Source organism: Sparus aurata, chromosome 17 (genome assembly GCF_900880675.1).
Source record: "Sparus aurata chromosome 17, fSpaAur1.1, whole genome shotgun sequence".
NCBI lineage: Eukaryota > Metazoa > Chordata > Actinopteri > Spariformes > Sparidae > Sparus > Sparus aurata.
The window spans coordinates 12645400-12664702 of NC_044203.1; the positions used below are offsets into that span (position 1 = coordinate 12645400).

General features: G+C 48.1%; 1 protein-coding gene across 2 annotated transcripts in view; it reads right to left on the reverse strand.

Moving 5' to 3' along the window:
* Positions 1–1794: 1794 nt before the first annotated feature.
* The window catches only part of LOC115566815 (teashirt homolog 1), a 36843-nt gene continuing 19334 nt past the window's right edge, over positions 1795–19303 (reverse strand). For both annotated transcript variants that reach the window (XM_030392817.1, XM_030392819.1), the window contains exon 3: positions 1795–5417. In XM_030392817.1, coding sequence (XP_030248677.1) covers positions 1876–5417 — 3542 coding nt within the window. In that variant the 3' untranslated portion in view covers positions 1795–1875. The remainder of the gene's footprint in view (positions 5418–19303) is intronic.

Below are 19303 nucleotides of genomic sequence, written 5' to 3' on the forward strand. Positions count from 1 at the left end.
GTGGCCAGTCAGGAGGCTATATCAAGAAGAACAGACACCCATCTGATTTTATTCCAAGAAGACAGGCAAAAGTACACGGCCGTCGTTAATATAACACTGATTCTTTCAGATCGGGCCCTCCGAAGGCCAGTCACAAGCCTAGCATGGGTTCCTTTCAATACAATAGGCACCCTTACAGGCTTATCCTCCCCGTCATCTTCATCAATATAACAATCTCCAGCAGTATGATGCGGCTCAGTCATCAGTTTTAAGTATGAAAACCAGTGACTTTTCTTTTTCTCTTAAAATTTTTTGTAAACATGAAAGCAGGCCAGTTGCACAACCCCAAAATTTGTACCAAAAGCGAGCCAAGAATTATGTAAATGTCACTTCTAAGTTTAACCAACAAAAAGAAATCCTCTTACACTGTGTTAGAAGTTGATACGGGCGTGATTGCTTTAATTCGCCGCAAAGCAAACGCTACAGACTTAAGTTTAATACATGTTGAGTTCGGTGCACCACCATGACAAATGAACACACAACCACAAATGTATGACTGTTAACAACTGCTTTGGGGTTTATTTTACAATTGAGAAATAAATGAAACAAACTAATCGGTGCTAAAAACTTTTTGTTTTTTTTTACAATATCGTCGATAAAACATTGAAATGTATAGTCATTGTGCATCGCTTATTTATTTTCCACACCATTTCATGCATCAAATTGGATGCAAGTATAATTAAAATCATTTCTGTAAACCAAGCCAAAGAAGCTAAATTTGTATTTTCTTTAAAAAAGGACATTTTGTAGCTCTACAGCATATATCTATATACACCATCTGTTTTTATTTTTTATCATTTTTGTATATAAAATGACAATATAAAAGTTAGAGAATGCACACACCTTAAGATACAAAGAATGTTGAGCCGTTTCAAATGGTAAGATATGTCTTATGGAGTACTGACATTTCACTGTAATCATTTACATGTAACGGACTGTTCTCTTTACAGTTGAATAAAGCGACACAATTTAGAAAGAGAAAGTTGTAACAAACCATACAACTGGAAAAATTGCTATAAGGTGATACTTCACAACAAGGAAAAGTTTTTTGAGCAAACTTGCATACTGACGGCCATTCATTTTTCACTGATTGACTCGTAACCAGAAGCAGCATTTCAGTTTTTCCAAATGTTCACATGATCTTTTTTCTAATACACTGACAGTTTTATGAGCAGGCCATTCATCATCAAAAACATTGCAGTGACAGGAACCCAAAAAGGAGAGAGGGGGGAGGGAGGGGCAGGGGAGGGGGGGGGGGGGGGGGGGGGTAGGAAATGATAATCCTTGATCTCTTAAAAATCAATCTGGTTTTGACAAATGCAAGATATTTCAAAACATGTTCTCTTTACAAATTCAAAAATCAACCGTCTAAGGTGCTACTTCAGTCTTTCAGGGTATTCTTTCATTCTTTTGGTGTATACATTTAATTTTCACCTTCTTCATATCAAGTATTATACAGTTGTCTCTTCCACCAATTCTCTTTCCACTCACCACTTTAACCATTGAAGCAGTAGTTGTATTTTTGCCATGAAAAGATTAAAATCTTGTGTTTAACCTTGATTCACTAAAATACATGCACAGATCAGACAAATAGCATATAAATATATTACAAAATAAGTGTAAAAAAGCTTGGCAAAACAAAAACAAATCAACATGAAAAGACATGGTCCAGTCAGGCAGTTATCACAACGAAAAAAAAAAAAAATTATAAGACCGATTTTTTTCTGGCGGCTCAGTTCGGCCCAGTGCAGTAACTGTGAACAATGTCATTTTAGTGCAATGAAATTCTAATCAGTTCCACAGCTGTCAGTCTCTACCCTCAGCTCGAGACCCCGCTTACACCTTCTCTATCTTGTCTAGCTTCTCCAGTTTCTCCAAAGCAGTGACAAACACCAGGTGGTCCTCTGGAGACTTGCCATGGGTCTTGCTGAGGTGCAGTTTGACTGCGTGTTTGCTGACGAATGTCCGATTGCAAAGTCTGCACTGGTACACAGAGCCTGTGTCGTCCTCTGGCGTGGTCAAGGCTGACAGGGGGCTGCCGAATGTCATTTTGTCTGTGATCACCTTTGAGGCAGCCTGCTGCTCCCGTAGGTGCTCAGCTGACAGTTTGGACAGGTCCTTCAAGCTGAAGCCCAGGTGAGACTCCAGGTGGCCGATGTAGGCGGAGGGAGTCCTGAACTGGGAGGCACAGTCACCACAGAGGAACACGGGCTGGCACGAGTCCATGTTCTTGAGAAACTTGGTGCCCCCAGTCCGTCTCAGCTGGTACTTGACATTTGCCAGCCAGTGGGATATGGTGGTCATAGAGAGGCCTGTGAACTTACAGATGTGGACCCTTTCCTGGGGGCCCAGGTCAGTCATGGCGTAGCGGCCCTCTGAAGTCTCCCTCAGACTGGAGGCGAACTGTGCCTGGAGGATGAGGAGGTGCTGGGGATTCCAGTTGGATTGCCTCCCTTTCCTCTTCTGCACGGGTGAGAGGTCCTCTAGGGCGTCCTCGAATGCGCTGCCGTCGGCGTCCGACTTCTCTGAGATGGAGGATGGAGTTGAAGATTTGGGCGTCAGTCTTCCGGTAAGGTTCTTTACCATATCTGAAATGTCCATCAGAGCATTCTCTCGCAGAGGAGAGGAGACTGAGTCAGGGAGGGAAATGAGGGGTTTGTTACCATTTACACTATTGTTGTTCAAGAGCACTCTGCTGCTGCTGTTGTTGTTGTTGTTATTGTTGCTGTTAGTGGCGGACTTGTGTTTGCTCAGGTCTATGGGCTGGTCACTGTTGTCATATAACGGATAGTGGTTGATGGGCTCAGCTGGCTTGCCCTGAGGAGTTGGGTTGAAAGCTGGCTTATCCATCATGCTGTTGCTGATTTTGTAAAGCATAGATAGTGGATCTGCAGCTGGGCTAACTGGTTTGGAGGCCTTACCCAGGTGAGTGTTCATGATTGACTGGAGTGCACTGAGAGGGTTGATGAAAGGACTTTCCGGTGAGTGATCGGTGATGATACCGAGACTGTTGCCATTAGTTACCGGGGATTGGCAAGCCTCAGAGCCGTTCTTTGAATGGTTGTTGTGGCCATCTACTAGGCTCTCTTTGGGCTCCTTCTTGCAGATGAGCTCTGAGTCTACACTGCCTGGGCTGCTACTTCTCATACCCGACAGTTTACCTACAGAAAGGTCATTTGGAGATGCTAACTGCTCTCGCTGCTCTCTCAGTGCAGGAGAGGGGGATTTGACTAATGACTGGGCCCGGGATCGTTCCAGGCTCACCATCTTCTCCTCTTTTTCTTTCTTCACTGTGGCAGCTTTCCCCGTCACTTTCTCCACAAGCTCCTCCATGGCAGTGACATTGCTCCTGAGTGGGGTTGGGGAGGAAGGGCTGCGTGGCGAGTGGATGACTGAGTTGGGGTCGTTAACCAGGCCTCTTAGCCCACTGTTAAACATTGGCTGCATGTGGACACTCTGGACCATTGGGGGTATAACAGTAGCGGAGCTCTTCATGGCACCCTGCAGCTGGTAGGCTGCATGAATGCTAGGGTAGCCACCCCATGTGGGTGTGCCTGTCTGGGCCTTGCTGATGGCACTTGATACTGTGTTCTCAAGGGATTTAAGAATATCCAAACCCTCTTTCGGAGCCTCCTCCAGATCTTCTTCTCTAAGGTATTTATATGATGTGGTGTCATTCTCAGATTTCTCACCTGAGTCATCTCTCTCCTCCTTGATTTTTCTTTCCAGTGGCTCACCGCCCTCAATCTTTTCATCCTCACCTCCTTCCCTCTTTTCCTCTGATCCAGAGGACAGGGCTGGGGACACTGGCTGGGACTTAATGCTAGTGGGAACAGGGAGTCTGGTGGTGGTCGGTGGCAGTGGGATTGACTGAATCTTCTCTTCCACCACGGGGTCAAAAACCAGCTGCTTGCCCTTCTTGGAGGCAGAATTTGTAACCTTCAAAAAGTGACCTGTGACCATCATGTGGGCAGTCAGCTGTTGCAGTGTATCATGAGAGCTCCCACACTCCATGCATTTCAGGATCTGGGCTTTACGAGCTTCAAACTGCCATGTGTAGCTGGCACCGTTCTGGTAGCCATAACGGTTGTTTGGCGTAACATAAGGGTTAGCTGCAGATTTTGTATCTTTGCCAACATCCCCGAGGGACACACTTCCCCCACCACTCCCAGCATGGATAGAGTCTGGGGAGCACGGGGAGACTATAGCATCATGGATAGCTCGCTTTTTAGCTGAACTGGGCAGCAGTTTAGTGGCCAAGGCTGGCACTGGTTCTTTGAGAGGCACTTTCTGGTAATGCTTGGTCTTGATCATATGAACGCTGAGATCTTGCAGAGACTCAAATGAGTGGCCACAGTACATGCACTTCAGCACCTTCTGGGCATCCTCCTTCCCCTCCATCTCCATCAGGGAACGCTTGCGTGGTTTGGACCAGCGCTTTCCATGCTCCTCCTCTTTGTCCTTGTTGTCATCTCGATAGTGGCCCGTCTCATTCATGTGGACTGTCAAACCTACCAGTGTGTCATACGCAGCGCTGCAGTCTTTGCAGCGGAACTTGCTTGCACCGGTGAAAACAGAGCCATACAGCTTGTTGTTCTGCCGGTAGAGCTGCACTGTGCTGAAGAGGCTGGGCTCTGGTAAAAGGTGGTAGGGTGTCTGCTGAAGAGTTTTGGCAAGCGCCGCCTGGTGCCAGTCATAGGCCACACCACCACCGTTACTAGCAGCACCACCGCTGTTCCCACCGCTGCTGGTTGCACTGTGGCTGCTAACAGAGCAAGCTGCCGTGCCATTTGTATTGCCACTCGCGCTGCCTGTGTGGTTGACAGTGGTGGTGGAGCTCCTGCCATTATGGTGGCTGCTAGCCATGCTGACCGCACTGCTCTTGTTTGTGGTTGTCGTTGTGGAGACAGAAGCAGTGGAGGTGGGCTCCGGAGTGGTGAGGGCACTGCTGACACTGCCAGCTGCAGCAGGCTTGGATTTCATGATGTCCATTGTGATACTGGACCAAGAGGCATCTGAGATGAGGTTTGCATAGACGGCTTTCATCTGTGCCAGGCTATCCTGGAAATTGAGGCCGTTGTTGGGGCGGAAGGGCAAAGTTGTGCCGTCCCTCTCCTGACCGTCCCTGGAAGAGGTGCTCTTGAAGTCCGGAAGTCGGTCGCTGGCATCGCTGAGTGGAGACCCATATCCAGCGTCAGGGTTAGTGCCATTGCTGAGTGGTGAGTCTCTGTAACTAGGTGGCTGGCCTCCATCTGCGTCTTCCTCTTCCTCGTTGCACAGGAACTCAGTGTCCTGGCCATCTAATGAGAGGCCGTCATCCTGCAGGTGCTCTTCCTCATCTTGAGCGCCTGCCTTAAGCTCGTCCTCGGGCATATATGCTGGAGAGAAAGAGAGCAAGAGAGAAAGACAAAACAGGGGAGGAAAGAAGAGAGGAAAAAGAGGTCAGCTCAGTGAAATTAAAGATTTACAGCACACTAACAGGACCACTGTCAAAATAACATGGAATGAATACTCGATGATGGGAAATGTAGGCTTTTATTCTCATCCAATGTGAGTGTGTGTATGTGTCTGTATGCATGCATGCATGAGTTGGTGTGTATTTTACACACATGTGGCTCTGAAAGCCAGTGGTGAAAAAAGCCTCCAAGGGAAAAATAAATCACTGAGCTTCTGACAGTTGTCCTTTTCCTTCCCAACTCCCTATTCCTCCACACATGCCTCATGTTCCCCAGGAAATGACTGGCTGTTTGGCCTTGTTAGCCAGCTGCACGCTTGCATGTTCAATTCCCCCCTTTCTCTTTCCGTCTGTCTTCCCCAAGCTTAACTGCCTCTCACTCATCCAGTCGGTGAAGTTCGGCTCCTCACATGTTCAGGTTATGCAAGCGATCAGATAGGGAAGGAAACAAAACTCTAATCTGGAGATATCGCAGCTTTTCCTAACACACTGTGATGAGCCGAAGTTCATTTTCATTTGAGCTAATTAGCGCGAGCTTGATTGAGAATGCCTCAATGATTGTTGAGGGAAAGGGTCTGGGGAAGAGAGCTGAAGGCTTTGCAAAATGTACGACTTGTTTGATCTAAAATGGCATGGACAATGCTCAACACAAAAGACAGATTTTTTTTTTTTTTTAAAGAAAAGCCAACACAAGATCAAAGATCGAGGTGTGGGGAAAGAGAAAAAAAAAAGGAGGAGATGTTACAGGTTTACCAGTAAAATGTATAAATGCAAATGAGATAGAGGGCTAGACTATGTGTGTGTGCGTGTGTGTGTGTGCGCGCGTGTCTGTGGATGGGGCTTGCTAGGGAAGACACAGCGTGCATCAGTAAGTAGGAGAGACAGGAGGTGGTTAGAGGGAGAAGAAGTGAATGATGTGGGGGAGAAAGAAAAAGTGAGCAGGAGGTGGTGGGTTTTGGTGGGCGGGGAGACGGGTCGAAAGAGAAGAGGGAGAAAGATAGAAGAGAGAGAGAGTGAGAGAAAGAGAGAGGGTGAGGGAGGCAGGGAGACAGGAAAGACAGCCCCCTAGCTCCTTCCTTTATCTCCTTCCTGCATGGTGAGATGTGTGTCCTAGATGCCAGTATCAGTCTCTCCTGATGAAACAGATGTGCTGTCAGCTTCAAACGGCACGCTAACCTGTCATATCATAATCTAAGTGGACATAATACCTGATATATATACACTGGCACCATTTACTGCTGCCTGAGAGGAGATGGGTGGAGGAGGTGGGGGAGGTGAGCAGCTGCACCGTCGACTGTGACTGTGCGATGATGTGCATGTGTGTGCGTGAGAGCGCCTCGGTAAGTGCCTGCATGCTGGCGGATGCGCGTTTGTCCGCATGCTCACCTCGCCCGCGCCCGTGCGTGTGCCATACGCGCCCTGCGGCTCATGCATGTTTGCTCTTACAGTGCAGACCTGAAGCCACCGACCATAATATTGCCTATAAGTCTGAGTTTGCCGTGCGTGTACTGATACACCCTTCTCCAAATGAGCAACATACTCCCCTAACGCTTGACAGGATTTCAGTGAAATGAGAGCACTACAGGAGAACCTGGCTGCGCTTCAATCCCACTGACAGACTGAGACCGAGACAGTTTCTAAAACTCCTGAAAATCCCTAACACAGCAGATTAGCATTATGTGCTGTACTCTCTACAACACATCTGCAGAGTGTCTTCTGTTACAGTGCCTTCCCCCTCGCTAACCTGCTTCCAGAACAGGAGGCTATCAATACGTATCCGCCACTTAATATACAAAGCTTCCTGCAGAACGGCTATCCATTCTTTGCAAGCCCACACCAACTGTGCAAACATACAGTAGGAATTACCTATGTGCGTCCCTCTCACTAGCTGCAGCAAAAAAATAGCTAAACCCCAATAATTGGCAGTGCTTAATACACACACACACACACACACACACACACACAGGCAGACAGCAGGAATGAGAAGCAGCAGATCAGAAATATCCCTGGGTGAGTGACAAAACACAGACTGCAGCAGGGAGGGGCTTCGAACAATGAGCAGGTCGCCAGGGAACCCTTTGACGATCCCTGTCAATCAATGCCTGTCCTGCCATGTTGTCATGGAAACAACAAAGAGGGAGATATCAAAAGCACACAGACAAAAGACTGGCAGAGACAGACATCTGTAAAAATCACAGGCAGCAAGTGGACGGTTTTCGCAAACCATAAATGTACAATACCAGTGATGAAACGTGGCACACGGCAGTCTGAAATAAATGATCTCTCCATCTGTTTTGAGACGCCGCATCTATTCTGACAGGATGCTAAAATCTGAGGCATGAGAGGAAGGAAGAATATTAAGAGCTACACATCAACTCTATCTGTCCAATCACTGCAACTTGAATATGTGTGATTTTGACTAGCGACTAGATTAAGCTCCTTCCCTTGTCCTGGACGCGCATATGCCGCGCAACACCAGCAGCGAGGGGCGGGCTGGGGAAGGGGCAGGGCTGGCGTGCCGTCCCTGGCGGTTTGGTTTGCCGAGCGGGTGATGGCTGTGAGCAGGGCCATCTGCACGGGCGCCAAAGCGCCTGTCACTTTTGCTCGGGGACGTGCCGCCATCAAGGAGACAGGCGGCAGCGTGGCCAGGATAGCACTGCAGACTCACTGTCAGAAGCAGCAGCGATCAAGCCCACCACCAGCCACGCCAGATCACCAACAACACCCAGCGAGGAAGCAGGAATTAGCATCTTAGTGCATCTCCCAATACCTACACATATGCTTATTACACAGTTAATAAAAAGGAATATGAGATATGTTAAGCACCAGAAAGGGTTTGTAGTAGCCCCTTTGGATGTTATAATGGCCTTTTTAAAAATGCATAACACACAAATGGATTGACAGACACACTTTATGGTGCTGTAAAGTAGCTGTTATCAAAAGGTACCATGTCTCAGGCTACCAGATATACTTTGGGCAAGAGAGCCATTTACTCTTGAACTCTCATCTCCCTGTGATTAGAGATAAGAGCTCAAGAGAGTGTGTTTTGTTCTCATCGGCCTTATTTATTATTATTCTTATTTAAATGAGAGAGTTCCTGAAGGACTGCGCAAACTAAAGTACCCGTGAAGCACCCTCGCTTGTGATTTGTGCCCGGAAGTAAAAAGATTAAAGAATGCAATGCGCCATTACAGACTTGCACCCTGTGATCTGCTTTGTGCAGGTTTAACACCAGCTCTCAGGGCTCTCAGAGTGTGCGCCGAGTCCTGTTTTGCAGAACACACACAGTCAGTTTGATGTGATGTTTTCCTGATGAAAAGACTGTGGTGAACGCCCTGCGTCCTGCCTCAACACAACACTGGGCCTCACAACGGGACACCGCTATCGACCTAAGCGCTGATCATCTCAAAAACATCCCCCCCCCCCCAAACACACACACACACACATGCGGCTCCACTTTTTTGTATGACTTGATTTTCGTACATGATACAAAATGAAACACGATCAGCAGACACGTCAGCGTTCTGGCACGGAGCAGAGCAGAAACATATCACTCCTTTTCAAAACTTTGCTATCTTTCTCCGCCCTGCCCATTCTTTTTTTTTTTTTTTTTTGCCTTCTCCCTTTTCTTTGCTGAGAGTCTGCTGGTTGTTAAATCAATAAAACTCTCTGTCAGGCTCGCGGAGCTTCACCATTTGGCCGCTGTCAAAGCCAAACAAACCAGATAAGAAAGGCAGAAAGGCGATGAAATGAAAGAGAGAGGGAGAGAGGAAAAAGAAGGGGATGAAACCAGTCAGCCCCCCCCCCCCACCACCACCACCACCACCACCACCACCTCCACCACCAGCCCCATTTCTCCAACACCCCTCTTTCTATTTATTTACACACATTTCTTTATTTATTTGATGTGAGTTTGGGAAGAGGGGGCAATCACGGCAGTCATTTGCGGCACTAATGTCCAATCACGGGCCCCTTCACTCATGTGATTTAGGCAGTGCTGGAGTGGGTTCGCAGCCGAGAATGCTGGGGAGGGTAGGCGGTGGGTGCGGAGGGGGGGCAGAGGCCGTTTAGGCCGGCCCCTAATAGGAAACTGGCAGTCTTATTCCTTCCCCAGATTCTGTTTGTCACCCCGCTCTCCATTACGTGCCTCTCAACCCTGATGGCTTTGGACAGGAGCTGATCAAAAAGCCATCGCTTGACCTACACGCCGTGGCAGAACGAGACTCGCGCCCTGCACAGGGAGAAGGGGGAGAAAGGGAGATGAGATAGAAGAGAAAGGGGGAGGAGGAGGAGAAGAAGGAGGGGTGTATGTGCTGAGAGGAGAAAGAGTGCGGCGGCAAGGAGGGAGGATGGAGGAGGGATGAGGAGGGGAGGAGTGGGTGATAGCTCTCGGACCGGGACAAGAGGGCTGTAAATAAAATGACATTATTATTTCCTCTGTCCCGTCATGTAGAAAAGCCAATTATGGTAATGCTGCTGCCGGCGTGTCAGAGGGAATGCTGGGATGTGCTTCCCGTGAAGCGGCTAACATGAGAGCAATGCCCTGATCAGGAACACAGGCCTCAGTTTGACAAGAGACTGTGCAGATAGGGGGGAAGAAAAGAGAGGGAGGAACAAGAGATATGAAGCTAAGAACAAAGCTGCTTCTGGACCTTGTTTTCTTAACAGATAAATATTGAGCTATCTGCTGGAGGAAAGATCTCTTTTGAAAAATCAGCCCATTACAGCTGACAAAATGAAGTTTTGCGGATCTGGAGTCTGAATGGGGCACAGTTTACTCTCACAGTTTACTCTTTATTATCCTGATCGTAGATTTCACTCTCTCCGCCACAGTGCTATATTCATAAGCTTCGTCGAGTTGCAGATATCCCTTTCTATTTTGTGAAAAATCAACAAGCTACAGAAGCGAGCGCCCGCGAGGAGGCGTGTCGCCGCCGATCCTTAATAAGTGCGGCTCCCTGATATGAGAATGATTGAGAAGCCCGAACCTGAGAGACGCTATCAGCCCGAAAAGTTCAGGAGTTCGTGAATTATACTCTGTCACACCTCAAAATTTGACGAGATGAATTATGCAAAGATGGCGGTGAAAGAGCCGGATATTGAGGGTGAAGGCGATCATTTACTTTAGGAGCTAATTCGTTCCCGTCTCATCTCAGGCTTCTCCCGGTATCCCGTTCTTAAAATTCCTCCTACGCTTGATAGGGGGGCTTCTCCTTAAAATAATTCCTCAGCTACCTTTTCTGTTTTCACTCCCCCTCTTTCTCTTTGCCTCCCACCCCACTCCTCCTCCTCCTCCTCCTCATCTCTCCAGCCTTGCTCACATGCCCACATGGGCCCCTCCCAAGCGGAATAATGGGAGCATATGGCCTAGGCAGCACCTACAGGGCCTTAAATAACTGCTGCAGCATTCCAGCTCGCTGTACCAATTTATCTCTCACCCCCACCTCCACCCCGTTTCAAAAACACTTGGAGCCTGAGTTGAGCTCAGCAGACAGCAGCGGATGGGACGTGTTGTTCTTCAGACACACAGCTACATAATGGACTGACGCAGAAAGTGGTGTGAATGTGAATAAGTGCTGTGCAAACAGGATTAGCGGTGAAATTCTGTATTATTGGCAGATATTCAGCGAGTCAAGCGGCAGCCGTTGCGGTGATCGTTTGCGCTGGTGGCTCCGTGCAAACACTTCACGTCATGTTGATTTACAGTAGGCCGGTAGCATTATGTAAAGTCAACGCGCTGATCTGTTGGAGAGCAGTTTGTTAGTGTGTTTTGCACTGCAAGCAGGACGGCAATGTCGGATTACCTGCCAGTCTGTCCCTCTAAAACTGTGGTCCATACTGTATCTGCACAGCTGCTGGCCAGAGGAAGAGGGGAGGAAATCTTCCTGGGCTTTGAGAGACCGGTCTGTTCCCAAAGGGGTTTAAGATCACTGTCTTAACAGTAAACATTTTGAGGGAGATTGGGACTGGGACAAAATACTGATTCTGCAATTTATCACATCACTTCCTCTTGCCAGATTCCCTGATAATTTTACATTCAGATGTCAGTCAAACATTAGTTTTCCTCCTTTCCCAAAGTGGAAGTGCTGCCGTGGCTCATTTTGTTTTGTTGTTTTTTTCTTTTCCAGCTCTGATCATTAAACCATTAACTAAATCATTAACTTCCTGTAATTGGTCCATAAGTACTGAACCTTCCTAAATTTTATTAACCGAGCTGAACCCTGGACCGAGACCACCCCTTTCGGTTGAACCGAGGTGACTTCATACAGATTTTTAGGCATAGTTTGGCCTTTTGTTTGCCGGTTTATGGCTAGTTTACACTGGAATGGCGGCACACGTGGACACGCTCAGGATGATGTCGGTGTGTTTGTGATAAGAAGACACTTTGCTAAGTCTCTGCACTTTGTTGTTAATCCTAATTGACGTCTTGCATTGTATCAAGTATCACAGAATTGCTGCATCGTGACACCATCTTTGTCTTGGGCCATAGAAGACCTACAGGCTCATGCTACAACCTCCCTTGAATAACAGCATCAGCTAAATACCAGCGCACTATGGATTGATGCGAACAAGATTATTGTTCTGTAAAGTGAGGTGGGGTCAGAGGTCAGACAGGTAGACAGTGCTAAGCTGGTCCAGGTCATGTTCTCATGTAAATATGTCAATATGCCCCACAGACATCCTTCTATCTGACCTCCACAGGATGATGTATGGATTGATGGTAGGTCCACATATTTGTGCATGTGATTGGGCAGGTGTAAGATCCAAAAAGGCGTGTGGGCAGGTTTTGAAAATGTGTGTGTGTGTGTGTGTGTGTGTGTGTGTGGGTAAGTGCGAGAGAGAGCGAGTGTGAAAGGTGCTGCTGTTTTATTTATAGAGCAAGCGCTATTTATACCCAACTCAAAGATCAGTTCAGAGAAGCAGCTTGTGGGCCACAGCCAAGATCACTCTCCATTACTGTGCATGCACAAAACTCTCTCACACACACACACACACAAGAACGCTTACACCAAAGCCCGGGCTGCAAGCGCTTACCATCTCCGCTTTTTACACATGCACGCAGCTACAACACAGGGAGACATTTACAGTATATCCAGCCGCGTGTTAGTTGGTGAAGGGGCGGATGGAGGGTGGGGGGGTGGTGGTGGTGGTACGGGGGGTAAAGGAGGGGGGTGGTACACTGACTGACTGAGTGTTCTTCATGGAGTACAGCAGGCTTTAACATGCTGGGGGATCAATACAGTGAACCAGCGCCAATCGATTGCAATTCATCTAGCTTTTTTTTCCTGTTTTTTTTTTTATTTTCAATTTCATTCTCACCCACTCGCACTCCACACTGAGCTGCTGCCTCGCGAGGCAATACATAAATAAACATACACACATATGCATACACGTGAACGCATAAACACAATAACACATATACACACATACACACACACACCTGAGTGGCTGGAACGATTGCGCCCTCCGCGCAAACGCGGGGTTCAATAAACCCGTATGGAATTTATTTATTTTTATTGAGCATATCAGCCCATCCTGGTCTTCTCTGCATAACAAGGCCTGTATAATTAAACCATAAATTTCAGTGGGCTCCTTTAATTACCACAGACAATGTCAGGAGGCAGCAGAGTAAACAAATGGCTTTGAAGTGAGCGAGGGGGGAAAAAAAGTGCTTCGACACAGCGATGGAGAAACTGTTCATTTTGGTGGGGATGTTGTTGCACTTGAAAAGGATAAAATGTTCAAAAGAATGTACGTGAGCTGGGAGTACAGTATGTTTTTTTTTTTTTGTATCCCCCCCTCTCCCCGTTTCTAAGAATGCTTTTGAGGGATGCAGGTTAGCTGTGGAGTGAAGGGAAGAATAATCAGTGTATCGCTGCGAGCATGACGATGTGCAAATATGTATATTTGGATGAGCGTGACACGCCTGCGACAACTAATAAAGTATGTCAGGAAGTGTGTGAGTGTGTGTGTGTGTGTGTGCTTAAGCATTTGTTTTTCCTGAACAAACAGAAGGCACAGGAGGTGCCTTTGTGTCTGTACGTAATTTATTGGGAGCCAGAGGTTCTTGTCCCACTTGACCATGACTGGAAACGTCTGCACGGTCTTATATAGTATATACGTGTGTGTGTGTGTGTGTGTGTGTGTGTGTGTGTGTGCGTGTGCGCACTATGCGTGTGCGTGTGCGTGCGCGTACACTTTAGGTCAATGTCAACACACAGACCTGTTTCCCAGCAGCTTAGCTAATTACACAAGAGCCCTGAAGGCCACTTAGAACAGGTTAGCTAATTAACAAACAGGCTGATTGCAGATTAATTGAGAGGTGTTCCTAATCTTCACCCCTAAACGCAATGACAAATGCTAACTGGCGCTAATTAGGCCGGTATGGAGAGCCGAGAGTGGAGGTTGTATTTACAGTTAGCGCGGCTCATATGGACGTGTGGCTTACATCCAGCTGCCTCTCGCGGACCCGCCGACAGGTTAGGCAAATAAAACTTCAGGGAAACTACGCGTACAGTTTCTCCAGCTGGCTTTTTCCACAGTCTTAACAGTGTAAGTGTGTGTTTCATACTTGTGCTTTTAATTAGGTTTGTGAGTAAGCTCTTTAGCAAGCGTTTGAATTTTTATCATTATTATCAATTCCGTTAGCAAACAGCAGCGGGAACTTTTTTATTTATCGCCTGCAATTTTAGCTGTCATATTTGTTTGCTTTTACCTTAATTTACACTACTTCTTATGTTAACATAATAATTATCGCGCTTGCTTGTGTACTGTAATTACTATTATGGTTTTTCTTCACAGCCTTGGCTCTGGGCTCTTTATCCCATCTGCAGCAAACACTTCTCCCCCGTCTGAGCTCCGAGTTACCTGTGATTAAAATGTTCCCCCCTTCCTTTGAAAACGGCCTCTCATATGCTCACGTTAAGACTATAATGCTTTGCAGTTGACCTTTCCGCGGTGTGTGTATTGTGTGTGTGTGTGTGTGTGTGTAGGATCTGGGTGCATTCATGTGTGCTCCAACATGAATGGCGTGCGTAGGTCATGAAACCTGAAACGGCGGCGACACAATGGGCTACGGTGGATTACAGCGCCAGAGTGAAGAGAAATAGGCCCCTCAGCAGGGATCTGAACCAGCACCCATCTGTGGGACCATCACCTGCCAATAGAAAACAGGCCCCCCTCCCCTCCCAAACCCTCAAATCCCCCTCCACGCACACACACACACACAAACTGAATCTCGCAATTTTCACAGCCACTAAAACTACTCCCCAAGGCCCGACTTCTTCCAACTTCCATCTGCCTGGATACATTTATCATACAGCTCCCCTGTCTATCACACACACACCTGTGCCTTTTAAGCTGCCCACTCCCCCCAGCTCCCCCCGCACTCCCAAACACACACACACACTGAAATTCCACCTGGCCTCCTTCAACCTCTGACCCCACCCTCACCCTATAGTCTCCCTCCCTCCTATAATCCTTCCCTCCAATCCATCGACTCCTTCGCTTCCTTCTGTCTTCTGCACCACCTGCGCTTTTAAATCCCCGCATCAGGATGGACCACTTCACCTGAACACACGCCGCCAATGAACACAAACACACACGCGCACGCACGCAAGAATCCTCACCCGAATCCCAGGGAACACACACACACACACGCGCACACAAATATACACAAGTATGTACAAACACACACACATGCACTGTCCCTGACAAGACAACAGCCAGCAGCAGCTGCTTCCATCTCCTAGCAACGGCCAGCCTGATAGATGACCCAACGATGGATAATTACCGTAAATCACCGCGGCTCACACACTGAAGGAGAGAGAGGGGCGAGAGAGCTTGAGAAGGAGCGGGGGAGAGAAAGAGAGAGCGAGAGAGTGGGGACTGAAAAGGATCAGAAATAGAGGGCTGGGACTGGTCATGTGTGCACTAATGCACCTTGATGAGCTCGAATTCATCGGCCTCTTACGGCACACGCACACACACGCACACGCACCCAAAATGCATCCCTCACACTCCGGCACTCCCGTACGTATGCTTGAACGTGTCATAAAAAGTACACATCTGCATATGTGCACATGTGTCCGCATGTATTCTCAGGAGGTACACACTGGCTGCGCTGTCGAGGCTGTAATTTGAAACCACAGGCCCCGCCTCCCTACAGAGGCGCTTGTCCGTCACAGGTTTACCTCTTTTATGCACACACAGGCACGAATCAAAGGCCAAACAAGGCTGTGGGGCGGGTCCCAACACTCCTGTGTAAAGAGGGCGTACGGTACACTGAACACGAAACCCGACGCCTGACAGAATATCACAGAGTTCTGGTCAGTGTGATCAATCTTTAGATGAAGCCGCACCTGAACGTTCCCCCCCCCACCGATATTACTTCCTTTTCACTTTTCAACACCGATTTTAATAACTCGTCCGTAATCTCTGAACCCTCCAGTGGCGATGATGAAACACATTTGCATAAAGTCACAACCGCCCGGCCCCGCACGCACACCCCTCCGTTTCCACGCGTTCTAAATTTAGCGAGATGACAAACTACCTCCAGAAGTTTCAAATAATTGCACTCTGGACAAAGTTTACTCCAAATTATCAACAGATCGCCGATATGCACACGCAGCTGCTCCGTTTACTTCCCCTTCATTTTCTGCTCTCCCAGACATGCAATCTGTCCCTCTCTTTCTTTCCCTCGCTCACCCCCCTCCCTCCCTCGCTCCCTCCCTCCCTCCCTGCGCGAGTCCTGGCTGCTGCAGACATTTGATCTGGCTGCCTTGTGATAGATTGACAGGTAATGAGGAGGTTGAAGGGGCGTTGGAGACGGGAGCAGGTGTTCAGCACAGTCTTTTTGGCCAGCACTAAGCTGCCATGTCCTTCACTGCTGCACCGCACCACTCCGCTTCCTCCCCTCTCTCGCTCATTCTTTCCCTCCGTCTTTCCTTCCTCCTTTTCCACCATCCCCCCTTTCTCTCTTCCTGAGAGGAGAGGACTGTGCAATCCATCACGCGGTGACACGGTCGGACATAGACTGTCTTTATATGGGGAAAAACGCACGGGCCGTGGAAATAAATAGAGAAACGAACATCGAGTCCCATGCTGGCGGCGGCAAACTAGGCCTCGGACTGATCAGTCAAACTGTGTCGGGGAGAGGATGAGACTGATTTGGAGCATCCTGCGTAGAGGAGACCGATATCGCTCTTTTTCAGATGCTGATACTCGTACCGATATGACTTCTAACATGCTAAAAAGAAAAAAGAAGTGCTTCCCCTCAAACTGCACTCGTACGAGAGCCTCTGAAGCAACATTTCATCCATCATATAATTCCAAAAGTCTCTCCGAAGCCAAACTAATGACGTTCTTTTAGATTTAGCAGCTCTACGAGGCAGGGAGTGCTGGTTTCCTTGCAGGATTTACACACTTAAGGTGGTGAGTAAATCCTCCCACACCACACCGAGGAGCATTTTCCGGTCAGCCACCTGAAACAAAAACACTACTAACGCTTTCACATTCACCTGCTGTAGTCGAGGCAGTATTCCTCACTACATCACAACGGAGGCGGGCAGCCTTCTCTGGCCAAACTCCAACGAGGAGCCGATATTAGGAAACGTACTGTACAGTATATATCAGTCTGACGCTATCTGAGTCACTCCACACTTTGACCTGCTTCAATCCTGCTGACATAGCAGAGCACCGCCGCGCATCATACCTCACAAACTAAGGAGGAGGAGAGAGCAGAGAGGAGGATGATGAGTGGGAAGACAGAGCGAGAAATCTGAGGACGGGGAGGAATAAGGACGAGCTGAATCAACGAGGTTCTGCCGGTGGACCTGAATGTTTTCAAATGCGCAGCAAAGATCATTGGGTTCGGTTCTGGGAGTGAGGGCGAGTCGTTGCTCTGCCGCGTTTAGGTTTTTCACTTTTTCGTTGGCGAATGACAACGCAGACGATGAAGTGAAATATCTTTTTAAACTGTAATTCACGACAGGTTTGACCCTGAATTGCTGGGGTTAGTGATCGAGATCGCTGCAGTTGCCGTGGATCACCGGATTTTAGATCCAAACTCATTTCCATCGTACTGGGAAACTTCCTCACTGCAGAATGTACTACTACTACTAATATACTAGCTTTCCAGCGAGGGTGGAGCTTGTGTTTTCGTCACAAGAGCCAGCGGGCGGAGACAGTGGTGGTACGGGGGGGCGGGTGAGCGGGGGGGGGGGGACAAGGCCCCGAGCCTATAAATCCACCCCTCCAGTTTATTACCCAACATTAAAGGACATGTCACCCTCCTAAATCAGCGGGCCGCGAGGAGACAGCAGGGCTAAAACAGGGAGCATTTACATGTTCTCAACATTCCTGAGAGGTGAACAAACCGCTCGACCAGCTTCCTCCCGTTCTATCAACATCACGGCTCTAACTACGTGAGATTACGCACTGCGTGATGGATGCCATCGGCTTGCTGTCATGACGGACCTCTCAGTTCGGATGCGAAAGAGAAATGTACGCGTGCTGTTATCTCGGTTCTGTTTCTAATGGGTTTAAACGCTGAAACCCAACACCTGGTCAGGCGTCCGACCGCCTTTCTTACTTATTCATAGCTACAAAAAAAAAAACAGCCTCACCTGGACAGCCTCGCAGACAGTTTAATTATTTAAAATAACACTAGATAAGAGTGTGTAGAATTAAAGAGGAAGCCACCGAGCTTAAAATTAGCCTTTCCCAATTGTCACCCTACTCAAAGAGAACCTGTTTTCTGAAAAAAAAAAAAAGTAGAAAAAAAAAAAAAACGTCATTGACGCGCAATCACATTCAAACACACTCGCCTGTCAGTTTATAACTCTCCTACTCTCGCACACACGCGATGACACACTCGCGCACACACACCGTCCAAAACGTCGTCCGACACACAAATAGACACCCACACAGACACACTTTTTAAGCCCTCGCCTGGCATCAGCTGTCACACAACCTGTCTCGGAGAACTAAGCAGAGACAGACGCTGTCAACTTAGAGTGCCTCAAATGCCCACATCCAGCCAGGCAGAGGAGAAATCAAGCCTGTCTCCCAGTATAATTTGCGCTAATCCTTCATGGGAGATAGTAAAGTCTATGGCATATCTGCCTAATAGCATCAGTCACCGGCAGGTTCTAATCTCATATTTAGACCCATTTCCATCACGGACTGACGACAAAAGCACCAGCACAAAGTGTGATTACCTTCTTATTTTTTACATTTCTGCATGACTTGACTCCTGATAATGGCGGTGAGGGTGGCGGCGGGGACGAGGAGGAGGAGGAGGGGGAGGAGGAGGAGGAGGAGGAGGGGTTCGGTGGTGGTGGAGGTGTGGGGGGGGGGATTTTAAAAACACGAGAGGCAAAAAACTTTGAGGTTCTTTTTCTTCGTGGAGGGAAGAAGAAAGTCATTTCAGGCGACTACAGACGACAGGTGAGACAGAGAGAAAAAGGGGGAGTGAAGTAAGTGGCGAACTGTATCAGGAGAGGGAAAAAAGTGGTGGTAAAGAGAGTGAAAACCTTTCAGTCAAGAGCCGGCGCACGCACGCACACACACACACACACACCGGACACACACACACACTCGCCCCGCATTCTACGCGTCCTCACGCACGCACACCCTTATACACTCTCGCACACACACTCGCCTTTTCAAAGCGTTTTACAACCTGTGGTGTTTGTCCTGCTCTGCTGGCTGCTTTACCACGTGCATTTGAATGCCGACTGGAGTGCATCCCTCTCTTTCAGGCAGCGCCATAAAAGACGACACACACAATGAGGGCTCTTTTCAGCC